This window comes from Macrobrachium nipponense, chromosome 13 (genome assembly GCF_015104395.2).
Source record: "Macrobrachium nipponense isolate FS-2020 chromosome 13, ASM1510439v2, whole genome shotgun sequence".
Lineage (NCBI taxonomy): Eukaryota > Metazoa > Arthropoda > Malacostraca > Decapoda > Palaemonidae > Macrobrachium > Macrobrachium nipponense.
The window spans coordinates 6,154,895-6,169,628 of NC_087206.1; the positions used below are offsets into that span (position 1 = coordinate 6,154,895).

The window sequence follows — 14,734 nt, forward strand, 5'->3', positions numbered from 1 at the left end:
ATATACAAGGTGGTGAATGGACTAATATAAAGACCTATATGCAAAGGGTCAATCTGTAGTACCTTTTGAGCATTTTGCTAATTAACCAGAGTTGGTGAAATAAATAAGAAAAGATACATCATACATTAAAAAATAGAACACAAATGGAAAATATAATAACACTACTGAAAAAGAAGGAACGTTAAGTCTAAAAGTAAGGTAGAGGACTGATAAACAGGAAGAGCCGATACAAAGGCAATACCTTGATACCGCTCCTCTGCGTCATAGATAACGAGGTCCTCGGTAATCTCTGCTATCAGCTTCGTATATTAACCTTTATCTAAAGATCTAGAGAAGGGAAGACAGTTGTAGCGTCACCTACTTTCTATACCCAGGGCGAATGTTGTGCTTTCATAACTAAAATGAACAAAGTAATCTGTGTGTTGTTTACTCTGCACATTCTTCTTGTGGGTAAGTGAAAGAATTTGAAGGATATCTTCACTTTTTCATTTGTGTTCCTTAACTGAATGAGTAGTAGTGACAATCCGCTAGTCGTATTATGGTTCTTGGTGTGACGAAATTGATACGAAAACTTAAAAGGTAGGTTAAGTCTCACTGTGGTATGATTTATCATTACTGGTTATGCTACCTCGAACAGCAAGTGTGTCTTGTTGAACGCGTTTTGTGTCAAAAGAGGAGAAACGCGTTTTTGATTCTTTAAACAAACTTGTGAAATATCTGAAAGCATGAAAAATACGGAAGGGCATAAGGTCAGTCATTCATCAATGCATTTAATGATTAACAGGGGCGTTGTGCTGTTGTTTTAGAAATTTAGATGAAGCCAGCCTTGTGATGGCACGGGCTCTTGTGCCTAGAGCAGGGCCATAAATGTTTGGGGACGAGCAAATTTATGTGGTGAGGCAATGTTGGGAATTTGCACTATGCTTAAATATCCGCAATGTTCATTTACTGATTTGGTACTAGGCCTAGTGACACAATTTTTACACATTAACATCTACGCCACCTGGAAAATCAGTTCGTATGTACAGATTGTAACACAATTTCAAAATTCGTGGTAACTTATAAACAACAATAATCAGTAAAAATATTCGCATAAAATCATGAAATAAATCTAACAAAATATACAATTTACAGACTAGATGATAATTCTTGCTTGATAAAAGAGTAACACAGGAAGCCTGTTCACCAAGCATTGGCTTACGAAGCAAATCCTTTTATTTCAAGAGTAGTTAATTTGGCATTTCAACTTACTTGCCTCAAAACAAATAATACTAAGAGTGGATTAAAAACTTGGTCGAAGTACTGGCAGTGATGATACCTACCCACTTAAACTGAAATGGGAATTCTGAAAGTTGGAAAAGTAGTTCTTACAACCCTATATTACGCAGTTCGCTTAAGGAACAATAGACGGTTAATTAACTTTAGCAATGGTTCACAGAATAACTTCATGAACTCCGTAATTTTGGTGGATGCTCTCATTCTATCCTGTATTTCTTAAGGTAAGCATAGCATATGCCCCATTATTAAGAAATCACTCGGAATTTCAGCTGCAATTCGCTCTAGGTATATCTTAAGTATTCCTCGGTAATTTTCAAAAACTCAGTTGGCTGACTTGGCTCGACACTTACTTCTGTTTCTTAGGGTAGCATAATATGCTACCGGTGGCACAATTTCCTTAATGAGCTAAATTTTAAATATTCCTCAGCTGGAACTGAAAATCACGTCGAAATATCCAGAGTGCGTCTAACGAAGTACACCAGGGAACGCCCATCGCTAAATCTTGGAGATGAGGATCTTTCTTACACCCTCGAGTGTATGTACACAGCACCTCGTATGAGCATCACTAAAATAGTATGGACTTTGGAAGGCTACGATCATGATGTTTACACCTGGGATGCAACAAGTAACACGGTGACTGGTATGTAATTATTCGAACGTCATTCCTAGGCCTATTCACTGGCTGAGTTGGGGCCATAGGCCTAACCCTAAAGTTCGTAAGTAAAGGTCAATTTCAGCTATGATTTAAAATACTAGCCTGTAATATCAATAATTCAATTATCATTGTTTCCTCAAGAAGAATTCATATTCCAATATGTCTGTTGGTATCAGACAAGTAATTATATGCATGTCTTTTAAGGTAGATACTTTCGTTTACTTGACAAGACCCAATCTTTAAACTAGAACAATTACAAATTTGAATTATATCCGTTCCCAATAAAGAGTGCACTGGCTTTCTATTTTGTGAAACAACAAAAAATCTAGAAGCAAATATTGATATTACCACCTATTCATCCACCTCTCGTTTTATTTTCAGTTGACGAGCCTCTCTTAGGACACGTGGAAACAGACACAGATGACTATCGAGTCGGGCCCAATATTCATTTCAAAACTCCCAACAGTCGACTGAGGGGAACTTACACGTGCGTCATCTTCCATAAAGTGGTGGAACAAACGGTCAATCCGGTTGTTTATGAGTTCGACCTCAAAATGTATTGTAAGTTATTTTTCCTTTGTTTACATTATAAATGTGTGTATTAGACCTAAGATCAAAGATGCCTTACCGAACTAGATGAACTATTCTGTCCTGTGCAGGTCATCGTACTATTGACTTAGCCTACTACTTCCTATTCCCTCATGTCAATATAATATGCTTTACAAATAATATGGAGATATTATTTGCGAACGTAAACTACATATAGAGGTTGGTGATACTCTGATACTTGACAAGTGCTAAAATACAAAATAATACTACTACCAGTTTATATGGAAGGATGGAAAACTTACCTCTCTCTTGCTATTGGTGTCCATCTCCCTTTGTTCTTCCCTTACAGGATTATATTTATGAGTAAAATCTGCCTTCCTTTTTTTTAGTAAACTAATCTGTGACATCATCATCAAATGTGTTTCATTTTAAAGTGGACGAGCAAAGCTTTTTTTTTACTTCACTTGAAAACAAAGGATGACGATTTTTCGTGCACTGGTGTGTTCCTGCAGTTGGTTTTTGGAGCAGGTGAAGTGACAATCAACTCTGCACTCCTAGACAGAGTACGTTTTCCTGCAGGATTCTCTGAACTCTGACGAAAATATGCTACATTGTTAAGCTTCGTCACTGCGATAATCTCATAGGCCTAATCAACAACTAGAGATAGCACTGGACACCGTTCAAAGCCTTGCTGAAACACTTTCGAACGGCTGAATTTCAGAGGCCACACTGCCAGGTGCATGAAATTGCTATGACAGTTTGGGAAAACTGTGACGTCACTGCTTGCGCGCGCACGATATTTACCGTGAGAAAGAACTGCCTATTACTATTACTCAAGCGCTTCATGATAAACATTATATTTATTATTATATAAAATATATTATGTGCCTGTGTTGAGACTAGGTTTGATTTAATGGGTGCTACTCTGGCTTGTTATCTACGCGTTACCTCCGAGGTGCTAGTCCAAACATGGCGGAAGTTCAATGGGACGCCTTGTTTAGTACAAGCCCCACGGGGATCACAGTATTATATACACACGTTACTATATTGTGTGGTCGACAGATTATATTGGTAAACGATATCTTTGATCTCGGAAGGGCTGGTGTTGAACACGGTGTCCCACTGAGCTCCCGCCATGTTTAGTACTAGCACCTTGAGAAAACGCGTACATAACAAGCCAAAGTACCACCTATTTAATGTTTGTCACGAATGCTCTACACACATCAGTATAAATTTTGCCCTAATAGCTTTTAATGAATAAGGCAATAGTTAATGTATACATATATGTGTTGCACGTAAGTTTCAAATTAGCAATAGAGCAACTAAGTAAATATTTATGGTATGCAAAAATTCTCTCTCTCTCTCTCTCTCTCTCTCTCTCTCTCTCTCTCTCTCTCTCTCTATGTAGCTACGCATCTCTGCAGCTTCTCATTGTCATCACCAACTAGATAATACTTGTTAAAGGGGTTACTAATCGTTTTTCGTGTTTATGGAGGGATTTTCAAAGTATGACAAAATTGGTTTTGAAATAACGGAATTTTCATAAAGAATGAATGTTTTGTGTCCGTTGTTCTTTGTTTCTGTTGCATCGTACATAATTAATCTTGCAATTTGAAAGTTTAGGGTAAATGGGGTTCCTTCCCAAGGCTGTTAGGCCTATAAAACAGTAGGACCAAACTTTTCATTCGATTTGAAAGATTTTTTTTTTAAGTCTGTCTAGTTAGCAAAGCACAGCCAAGTTTGACTAGCTGGTATTATCAAGAAACAGCAATGAATCTGTCAGCTAACACATGTGGATTACAGTTAGCATCTGCAAATTGCAGAATTGTTAGATGTCCACTGTCTTACTAGTGGGTGAGGCCACACCAGACGCGGCGAGCGTGGAGGTTGCAGGGAAGAGGTTCCCTGGGTGGCCACACAAGACTAGCGGGACGGCTCGACCCTCTGCAGTTGCCGCCAAGCGATGTAACATGTTTTAAAATACCGCGGCGGTTCCCGGCGTCTTCTCCTAAAGCAAGCCCATTTTCTAAATGATTATGGGCTGTGTTACTTGAATGGTTACTTCTCTATATTTATTATGTTGATAACTATGTTGTGAAGTTAGTTCCCTTATTAGGGACTTTCATTTGTAACCTAGAAATTGTTTAAAGCATATTATCATTGTTAAGTAACTGATATTAGCATCGAAACTATTATGTATTAAGCGACTACATTTATTATCTATTCAGTAACAATGTCGAGTTAATTATTCCATATCATTTCAACACCTGTCATTTGTGTACTTTCAGACTGCATTCAATTTTGTTCCCAATAAAGAGTCAAGCAAATAGACCGACTTCTTATATGGTCTAAACGCTTTCCCTGGGGATGAGTTCATTACTGAATTTAAAGTGAATATTTCAAAAGGACCACAATACATAAATATACCCACCAACTTGACATGGTTATTATGCACTTAGCCACTCACAAATAAGCCTTGTCCAGCTGTATAGACTTAATAACTATACGAATTCTTAGCGCAGCAGCATCACTGATTCATGAAATATTCATGGTACTTTGTACTTTCTTCATTAATGTTAAAAATGAATGTACAAGCAAAACTGATTTTTCCTTGTGTTACTTCTTATGTGTAAAGTTTACCATTGAACTTTTTTTAAATACTGGTAAATCGTTTATTTCAACATAATGCAGCCAAATATTAATATAGTTTTATATAATTTGCAATTAATTCTGGTTCCTCTGTTTTTTAAGTATCTTTAAAGAAGTAACCATATATGCTGTTAGTTTTGCAATAATAAAAAATTAAACTCCACATTTTCTTTTCACTTCCCTTAAAGTAATAACATTAAGAGAAGTAAAAGGAAAGTGTGGATTTTAACTTTTCATTATCACAAAATTTACTGCCTAAAAGTATATCGTCAACTTTAACACTTAGGTTTTCTATTAAAGGCAATTTTCTATCCAACCGTGACAATGACTTATTTGCACAGAAGTATATCTTTGACCACTGAGAGTGATGCGTGGGAGGGTGGCGTTTCTGGTGTGGCCATGTGTCGTTTTGACGCTGCTCTCCCGCTCGAGTCGTGTCTGCACCTCGATGCTTCCCGCATCCGGTGTGGCCTTGCCCTAAGTTACTTTTTTCAATCCCACTAGCTGCCGTACAGCTACAGAATCAATAACAGATCAGCCACTTATCATCTGTAAATTACAGAATGGCTAAATATCCAGTTTTAACCATTTTCAATCTAGCAAATGTGAATTACAGAGTAATCAATATCTTCTGTCTGACAGTTGAAACAAAAATAACAAATTAGCCCCTTAGCATCTGTAGATTACAGAATAGAAAGCTATCCACTGTGTTAACTTCTTAAATTTTTAAATCCTACCTAACCCCCACTTCTGGTCTCTTTTAGACTTCGACAACACCCCTTACGAGATGTCAGCATCCTTGGAAGGATGCGACGTCCTGTGGTCCTACTCCAGCAACTTCCTGTATCCGAAACCCCACGTCAAATGTGGGTTCTGGGACAAGGACGTAGGCCGATCCTTAAGCACGGTTGGAGGAGGGTTGATGTTTCGACAGAGTCCTTCAGGTATCTGGCAGGTCCTCATGAAGCAGACGAGAGTCAAGGTATGATTAATTGTCGATGTTTGACTAAAATCTCATTTTTCGTCCTCATTGGGTTTTAGAATATTGAAAATCTATGATTTAAACATTCATACCTCTCGGGTTCACTCTTTGAAAGAAACTCGGTGGTGTAGTTACGTGCTGATAGTCTGTAGGTTTCGTTGGGAACATATTTGAATAATTAGCATGATATTACGTTAAATTATATTCAACGGCATAATATGTATGTACTATATGTATATATAATATATATATATATATATATATATATATATATATATATATATATATATAATGTATATGTGTGTGTCTTGAGTACGGGGGGTATCAGAAAGGCAAGAGAAACCAAAATCCAATTCTTCACAGACGTTGTTACACCCTATCCCCTTAATATATAAAGTAATATGCTTAGCCTGTTCATTTTAGACAACAGTATATGACCGGAGAATCGGCCATGAGCCTCTGTAAGTAAAGGAAATAAAACTTGTCGACAGATGCATTTATTTCAAATGACAGCAAGCAAAAGAAATGAGCTCTTATTGGGAACTTCAAATTTAGGACGATCCCCAGACTTAAAATGACAGTACATTACTTTAACCAAGGATTCTTACAGGTTAAGGACATCCCACGGGGCTCTCTGTTCTACTGCACTGTGGATCTGCCAATAGCCAACTTCACCTACCACTTGGTGCTTCAGAGGAATGAAGACACAGAAGATGTTTATCGGGAAAGTAAGTTCCAGAGCTGCATCAGTAAGCAAGGATCTCGTTGCCTCTCTTCTCTTCATTTTTCCTAACAGTCCACCTCTCGCAGTGCACTGTAGGCATTGCTTTAAGTTCTTTGAAATGCCCCATCGGCCCCTAGCTGCAACCCTTTTCATTCTTTTTACTGTACCTCCGTTCATATTCTCTTTGTTCCATCTTACTTTCCACCCTCTCCTAGCAGTTGTTTCATAGTGCAACTACGAAGTTTTCCTTCTGTTACATCTTTAAAACCTTTCTACTCTCAATTCGACCTTTCAGCGCTTAATGACCTCATAGGTCACAGCGCTTTGCCTTCGACCAGAGCTCTATATTCCATTCCATGCCATTCCTGCAAAGGATCCTTTATGCATGATAAACGGGATAACTGTAGTCACACTGACTACGGTTACCGGTAATCTTTAAAAGTATATAATACACACATATATATATATATATATATATATATATATATATATGTGTGTGTGTGTGTATATGTATAATCGTGAAATCAGTTTAATGGGATGATATCCTATATTATAGTATATCGTGAAATCAGTTTAATGGGATGATATCCTATATTATAGTATATCATCCCATTACACAGATTTCACGATGTTCAAAACTCTGCTAATTGTCGATGTACCTTTCTAAGAATGCTTACTTACTGCTCACTGTTTACTGAAATTACTCTACATTATAAGAATCTTTTTCAGGTATAGAAACTAATAAGGAGTTACAAACTGACAGCCTTTAGAAAAGCTTGGTCACTTTTATTATCTAAATAATGTGATTTAATCATTTACTTCCATTTTTTTACTATTTATTTATTTGTTATTTCATTTTTATTTCTTATTTACTAAGTGTTCTCTTCTTTTTGTATTTCCCGTTACCTTCTGTTACATCTTTCTAGTGACCACCATATTCTTTGGAAGTTTGAATTTTAATCAATATCCCCTGCTGCGGTGGCCTTGTTCTATATGAATAGGGTCCATCTTTGGAATAATAATAATAATAATAATAATAATAATAATAATAATAATAATAATAATAATAATAATAATAATAATAATAATTAGATGCTGAAGTAGCTCCAGGACTCATGCAGAAAAGTGTGCTCCTGGAAACAGTGCACATGATAGTCGTGTGGTTAGAACGCTTCACTGTACGTCCTGATTTCTTTGTACCGACCGAGGTTCGCGCCCGTGACCCCACGTAATTATTATCAACTAGAAAATTTCCTTTCGGTTAACATATATGAAAATATATTAATTCCGAGGTAGAGCGAATTGGATATTAAAGGACTTTTGTAGCTTAATACGCATAGTAAGAAAAGTGATGGATTCCTAAGGAGGCAGGATGCAACCCGGAACCTCACACTATAAATCCACCCAGTCGAACAGGATGACTGTGATAGACCAAAAAAACAAAAATAATGATAATAATAACTATAATAATAATAATGACCTAATTGTCTAGTTAACAGGAAGGGATGCCCCGTCATCGAGCACGAGAGCCCCTACCTGAAGACGCGAATCCAGAACTGCAAGAAGAACTGCCGTGACGAGTGCAGCCAGAAGCTCTCAAGGTATCCAGTTGTGACTCAGGTCGGTTTCAGTGGTTTTTCTTCTTTGATCTAGAACAGTGGTTCTTAACCAGGCTGGGGACGGTAGTCTCTATTAGCCTTTCTGGTTCCTCATGGCCTTTTTAAAAACTGCGACCCCGACTATAACTGGTTCACTTAAGGTAGATTCTTGAGTGAGCCCTATGCCTACGAGACGTTAGTTTGGCGGCCGCTTATTGGCTGGGAGCTACCTACCTCCCGGTACCAGCCAATCAGCGACCACCAAACAAACGTCTCGTAAGAATGAGGCTTATCCGAGAATCTACCTTAAGTGAATCAGTTATAGGTATTAATCTGAGAAGAAGGAAACGGGAACCGCTCCCTTAAAATGGTTCCCCCATATTTACTCTCCCTTCCTATTTCCCCAGTTCTGGTGCAGCGAGAACCATTACGCCTACTGGGAGAAGAACCGGAGCTCTTCCAAACATTGGCACTTTGAACCCACCTGCGAACCTCCGGAGCACGTCTGGCACGCTGACAGATTCAGCGCTCTTGCCCTAGAAGACATACCTCTCTGTCGTAAGTAATCCGATTAATTCAGGGATCACTTCTTTATTATCTATTTATTTATTTATTTTTATTTTCATCTATTTACTTATTTATTTATTTATTTTATTTATATATATCTATTTATCTTTATCTATTTACTTATATATTTATTTACTTATCTATTTACTTATTTGTTTCCTTATTTATTGATTTATCTACTTATTTATTTGACTATTCACTTATTTATTTATTTACTTATTTATTCATCTACTTATTCATTCATTCATCTATTCATTTATTTATTTTTTACTTATATATTTTTTCATGTATTTATCTATTCACACACACACACATATATATATATCTACCTATTGATTATTTTCTTATTTATCTATTTATTTATTTATTTATCTATCTATCTATTCATTTATTTATTTATCTATCTTTATATATGCATTTATCTATTTATTTAATTAGCTATCTATCTATTTATCTATTTATTAATTTAAGTGTCAATGCTGGTAATTACTTTTAATCGGACAAAGATGTAATAAAGGAAGGCGTTTGTGGGCAGGATATATGAAGTGATGTATACAAATGAATATTTCCAGTCAAAAAATCTAAAAAAGAATCGTATAATAAACTTGATCAATCCTTTACCAATAGTTAGACATACAAAAGCTAACAGAAATCTACAATAATATTTATTGTCAATGTGCAACATTCATCGGCCTTCCTTTCGTGCAAAGTTCAACAATTGTATTTAAGAGTCTTTGCATCTCATTCGTGTTCGTCCACTAAAACTGTGTTCAACATCTTGAAAAGCAACTACAGCCAACGTCTTTTTGCTTTTTGACAGTTAACACTGGCCCTCCAATATCCTGTAGCAGTAACCAGATGATGCTTCTCGTCTCAACGTGTCTCGTCCTGATTGCATTTGTCATCAAAAGAGACAATTAAATTCGTCTTTTCACCTCAGGCGGTCATACTCAAAATGACCGCCACTTTCGCCAACCCGTACTGTTTATTTGTTAATACTCTTAATATTATGGTACAGTAGATTCACATCAACCATGCATTTGATGTCTAAGTATCCCTCAGGAGAGGTAAAACATACATCCTGCCTATGTGAACTCTCGAGCGAGACTGAGAGTTTCCAGCCCTGTGATTGGCTTATCAACAGACATCAGATGCACGGGTGATGTGAATCTGCTAAAGTAATATTACTTTATTAGCATTAATAGGAAACGGCGTAGCAGCAGTCATAACAAATGTTATTGTTCATGTTATGCACGAGTGAGTGCTGAACAGTTCTGAATCCCGACTAACTTATTCATTAGTATTCTAAAAATAAAAAAAATAGGAAATGCTTATGTATTGCTTCACCTATTATGGGTGTTCACTGCTAAACTATCATCTTTGAAGGCAATGTTTGATTCCTTAATCATCTGGAGAATCACTGCTGACCTTCCATCCTTGTTAGATATAATCTAAGGCTAATCATTATCATTCTAGCGTTCTTGATATCTTGATGTGACTATCATCTTTTTAATTCTTCAGTTCCATTGAAAACCTTCGTTTTTTTACGCTGACTTCAATAAGAGTTTCATGATGGCAAAAGTATTTCCTTTCAGCTAAAGATTCATTCTCGTTTCATGAATAAAAATCTATAGCCTACGAATAATAAAAATGAAACAGGTGAAACAAACAAGTAAGTGGTAGACAATGACTTTATTTTAATAAATACATATATTATATTCTTGTATGATTTATGTGAAACTCTTGCAGGATGTATTGTGAGATTCAAATAGCATGTGTGTGTGTGATAGTCGTATTAGTGAAATAAAGACAAAATTATATTAAGGAAATGCCCATCAATCTGATCAGTACATGCTCTTGTATGATTTATGTATATTTAAAGAAGGGAATATTGCGAAATCTAAAGAGCATTCATGTAAGATCAGCACACGTGTTATAATAATGATAATTCCACTTTCTAGCTGACGCATCAAAGATGGCCACAAGTCCAGTGGTACATGTATTATAATAGTAATAGTTAATAGCGATAATTTAAATGCCACTTTCTAGTTGACATACCAAAGCTGTCAACACAAGTCCACTAGGACATGTATCATAATGATAATAATAAATAAAAACACTAATTTAAAATGCCACTTTCTAGTTGACACACCAAAGCTGCCAACACAAGTCCCCTAGGACATTTATCATGATGAAAATAATTAATAAAAACAATTTATAATGCCACTTTCTAGTTGACACAACAAAGCTGTCAACGCAACACCAATTGTATAGATTTTGGGGAGAACTGTCACAGCCAGATGATGAGTATGATGGATTCTTGGAATGATGATATGATGATAATTCTTGAGTACAGGAAGACAAAAAAGTATTACTTTCACTCGTAAGAGATGTTAGCGTGGAAACCATCTCCGTTGTCGTAAAAGTCCACGATCTGCAAAAATAGAAGGAGCATTTTGATTAAATGTCCTTAATAAACCTTTTTTAACTCGTTAAAGTAGTTAATCTTCTGCATAAAATGGAGTAGTATATGATATAACAGAACTACGTATCTATTATAAAGACATATGACTCTAAACGAAGCTAGGCTGAAATATACCCAAATTTATGGACTCTAAGCTATTGCTGTATTGGTAGCGTCTCACATAATTCTCCCTACCAAATTTTCAACACATTTACGAGCAATTGTACCAACCTGGACACGACCGTCTGGGAGGGTCACCCTGTACTGTCCGCTGGTGGATTTCCCGTCACTTTTCTCAACGTGAGCAAACATGGCCCCTGAGTCATCGTCATCAACGCCCCACTGGAAGTCATAGGGCATCCCCATCATCGCACTTCCCTGATAAAAACAAAAAGTGAGAAATTAGTTCCCTTGAGTTCATTGTTTTCTCAATGCTACTTCTTGGAGATGTCTGTTTTTGTTGTTTGCTCTAGTAAACACATGTTCAATACTCTCACAAATACAGAGCTTTACAGTGACTTCAGATGCATTTGTGCAAATACCTTTTAAACAAAATTTGACTTAGATTCTTGCCTTACCTTAGCAATACTGGGTACTAGTCCACTAGCAGCTGGGATTTGCAGAATGTTCTGGTAATCACCTCCAGCAGACATAGCTTTTCCCGTTAGCGTTGGTGCTTCATATAAGGTTGAAGGAACAGATGGTACGGGAATGACAACAGAAGAGGTCCTTCTTCTGGAAAGTGGATGGCCTGGAATGGCTTAGCTGGCACATTAACCTGGGATGTCGACTGAACAGGGAAAGATTCTTCATCACTGGGTAAAACAGCAGCTGACTGAACCACAGACAAAGATGAATCAGCTTGTGCTGGTAGAGCAGCATCAGGAGTCTCATAAAGCCCTGATGGTTCTGCAGGAACACGAGACTCGGAAGACTCAACCTCAATTATTACAGCTGGAGTGTCAGCAGGAGTGCCTAACTGACCGATCGGCCCTGTTTGCTCAGGAAGAACAGCAATTGGTGCCTGGCTAACCTGTGATGGTACCTGGAAGTCCTCATCTGGCACACCGTATAGAGTAGATGGTTCAGCTGGAACTGGTACGAGTTCATCCTGAGTCTGGACATCAATATTCTGCTCACCAGAACCTGGGTTAGTTTGTTCAAGAGTGCTAGAAACATGCACATGTCCAACAGAAACTGGTGCGTTTCCCACAGAGACTGGCTGCAAAACTGTAGGTTCAGCTGGGACTGGAACATTTACAGCGTGAGCCTGGATGAGAGTATTCTGATCATCAGGAACAGGAATAGCTTGTTCAGGGGAGCTAGGAACATGCACGTGTCCAACAGAAACTGGTACGTTTCCCACAGACACTGGCTGTAAAACTGTAGGTTCAGCTGGGACTGGAACATTTACAGCGTGAGTCTGGATGAGAGTACTCTGATCATCAGGAACAGGAATAGCTTGTTCAGGGGAGCTAGGAACATGCACATGTCCAACAGAAACTGGAGCATTTTCCACAGAGACTGGCTTCAAAACAGCAGGTTCAGATGGTACTGGAACGTTTACAACTGCAGTATGAACAGAGGGAGATTGCTGAATAGGTGCTACACTCTCTCCTGCAGGAGCCTCATATAGTGTAGATGGTATAGCAGGCTCCTGGATTATCTGTACAGAAGAACCTGATCCAGTTGCAGTGGCAGAATCAAGATGAGCTGGTTGGTCACTTGACACTAGGATATTTCCTTGAGAAGTGAGGGCCAAACCAGGTTGCTGATGAGCAGTAGAATCAACTGGAACAGCAGTTATAGTGCCAGCAGGTTGTTGATGTGGAGCTGACAGAGTTTCACTAGGAACCCATAAACCTACTGAAGGTTTAGCAGGAGCAGGAACAAGACCTCCTGGGCTTTGAACTTGAACAACGTCGGTTTCATGAGCTGATACTGGGAGACCAGAACTTTGAACCTGAATTGAAGACTGGGAAGGGAGATCTTCTGCTGGAGCCTCATACAAAGTGGAAATCTGAGGAGGGGCTTGAGGAACGTCAGCAGGGCCTTGAGAAATCTGAGAAATCTCAGCTGTGGCTTGAGGAAGTTCAGGAAGAGCTAGAGGTACTTCGGCAGGGACAACGGAAGTCTGAGCAGGAACAGGTAGATCTTCTAGGGGAGCTTCATATAAAGTTGATGGCTGGGATGGAAGGGGTAGCTTGGCTGCGGATACAGCCAAAGCCGCCAAAAGAACCTTTCCAATTGCAGTAAGTACCTGGCAATAAAAAAGAAAATGTGTAATTTATTTCTTCACGAGATTAAAAACTGTGATTAAAATATTTTACAAGGAATATGTTCTAGTACTCAGTGGATGTGTCTAAAAAATAATCTATAATATTGCTAATAGTAATGATATCAGGCGGTTGGGAATTGAATCGAAAATGGAAAATAAGTTTTGACTGCCACGACACAACTGTAAATAGATAATAACACTTTTCATCTAGTTAAACATGTTTTTATCCGTTAGTTCCATAAATGTCTTTTACAAACATCGCCATAAAATTCGAAGAAATCATAAAAAGTACCATTATAAGCACCGACACACCTACTTGCGTTTTATATTACAGACGTTCACTTTTCTTTCATTCAGATCACTTATAAATATGTGTAGATTTTATAGAATTTCAAAGCATGTCTATATTATCCAAAGAAGCAATATTGAAAAAATGTAATTAATGCACTTGTAAACAGCTCAAATCCCTAGGGAAAGAATTGATAAACGCTCTTCATAATGTATAGAGAGAGCAAAGACGCACCTGCATTTTCCTCGAGATCCACTGAAGGTATGACAACTGCAGGGGGACGATCGGGTCCTTATATACACCTCGCATCGATGACGTCACAAATAGCAGTGACGTCATGGAAGTGACGTCAGGGCATTGCGTGTTGCCATGCCTTGACCTTGGAATTGCCCACCATCCGGGCCGCTGGAATCCAGGGTGGAGGGATAATCCAGGCTAGCGTTTACCGGATATTTCGGAATCTTATAGTTTATGGTTCTGGAAAAGCTTGTTTCTTCGTTGTTAAATGGTTTTTTCAATAAATGTTTCATTATGGCCGTTATGTTGTTGACTAACGTTTTGGGTAATCTCTGTTGTAAGGTGATTATACCCATTGCTTGTCTGATCTCTCTCTCTCTCTCTCTCTCTCTCTCTCTCTCTCTCTCTCAACATAAGAATAACGTATTTCAGGCCCGGATAATAATTACTTTCATTCGCTTGTC

The 14,734-nt window shown here is 37.8% G+C and overlaps 2 protein-coding genes across 3 annotated transcripts; one reads left to right on the forward strand and one right to left on the reverse strand.

The window, feature by feature from the left end:
- Window positions 1-294: 294 nt before the first annotated feature.
- Window positions 295-10,330, forward strand: LOC135225608 (uncharacterized). 2 transcript variants are annotated; one of them, XM_064264905.1, is made up of 8 exons: window positions 295-450; window positions 1,706-1,918; window positions 2,315-2,494; window positions 5,896-6,113; window positions 6,724-6,841; window positions 8,330-8,457; window positions 8,843-8,993; window positions 9,823-10,330. In XM_064264905.1, exons 1-8 carry the CDS (start codon window positions 402-404, stop codon window positions 9,921-9,923), a joined length of 1,158 nt encoding a protein of 385 aa, XP_064120975.1. In that variant the 5' UTR covers window positions 295-401; the 3' UTR covers window positions 9,924-10,330. The 2 variants fall into 2 exon arrangements, with proteins under 2 accessions (XP_064120975.1, XP_064120976.1); XM_064264906.1 differs by having other exon boundaries at window positions 8,330-8,438.
- A 1,376-nt stretch (window positions 10,331-11,706) lies between these two features.
- LOC135225607 (fibrous sheath CABYR-binding protein-like) lies at window positions 11,707-14,404 on the reverse strand. The gene is made up of 3 exons (XM_064264904.1): window positions 14,268-14,404; window positions 12,045-13,726; window positions 11,707-11,844 (listed from the first exon to the last, which is right to left on the reverse strand). The coding sequence occupies exons 1-2, from the start codon at window positions 14,370-14,372 to the stop codon at window positions 12,131-12,133; spliced, it is 1,701 nt and encodes a 566-aa protein (XP_064120974.1). The 5' UTR covers window positions 14,373-14,404; the 3' UTR covers window positions 11,707-11,844; window positions 12,045-12,130.
- Window positions 14,405-14,734: the final 330 nt, after the last annotated feature.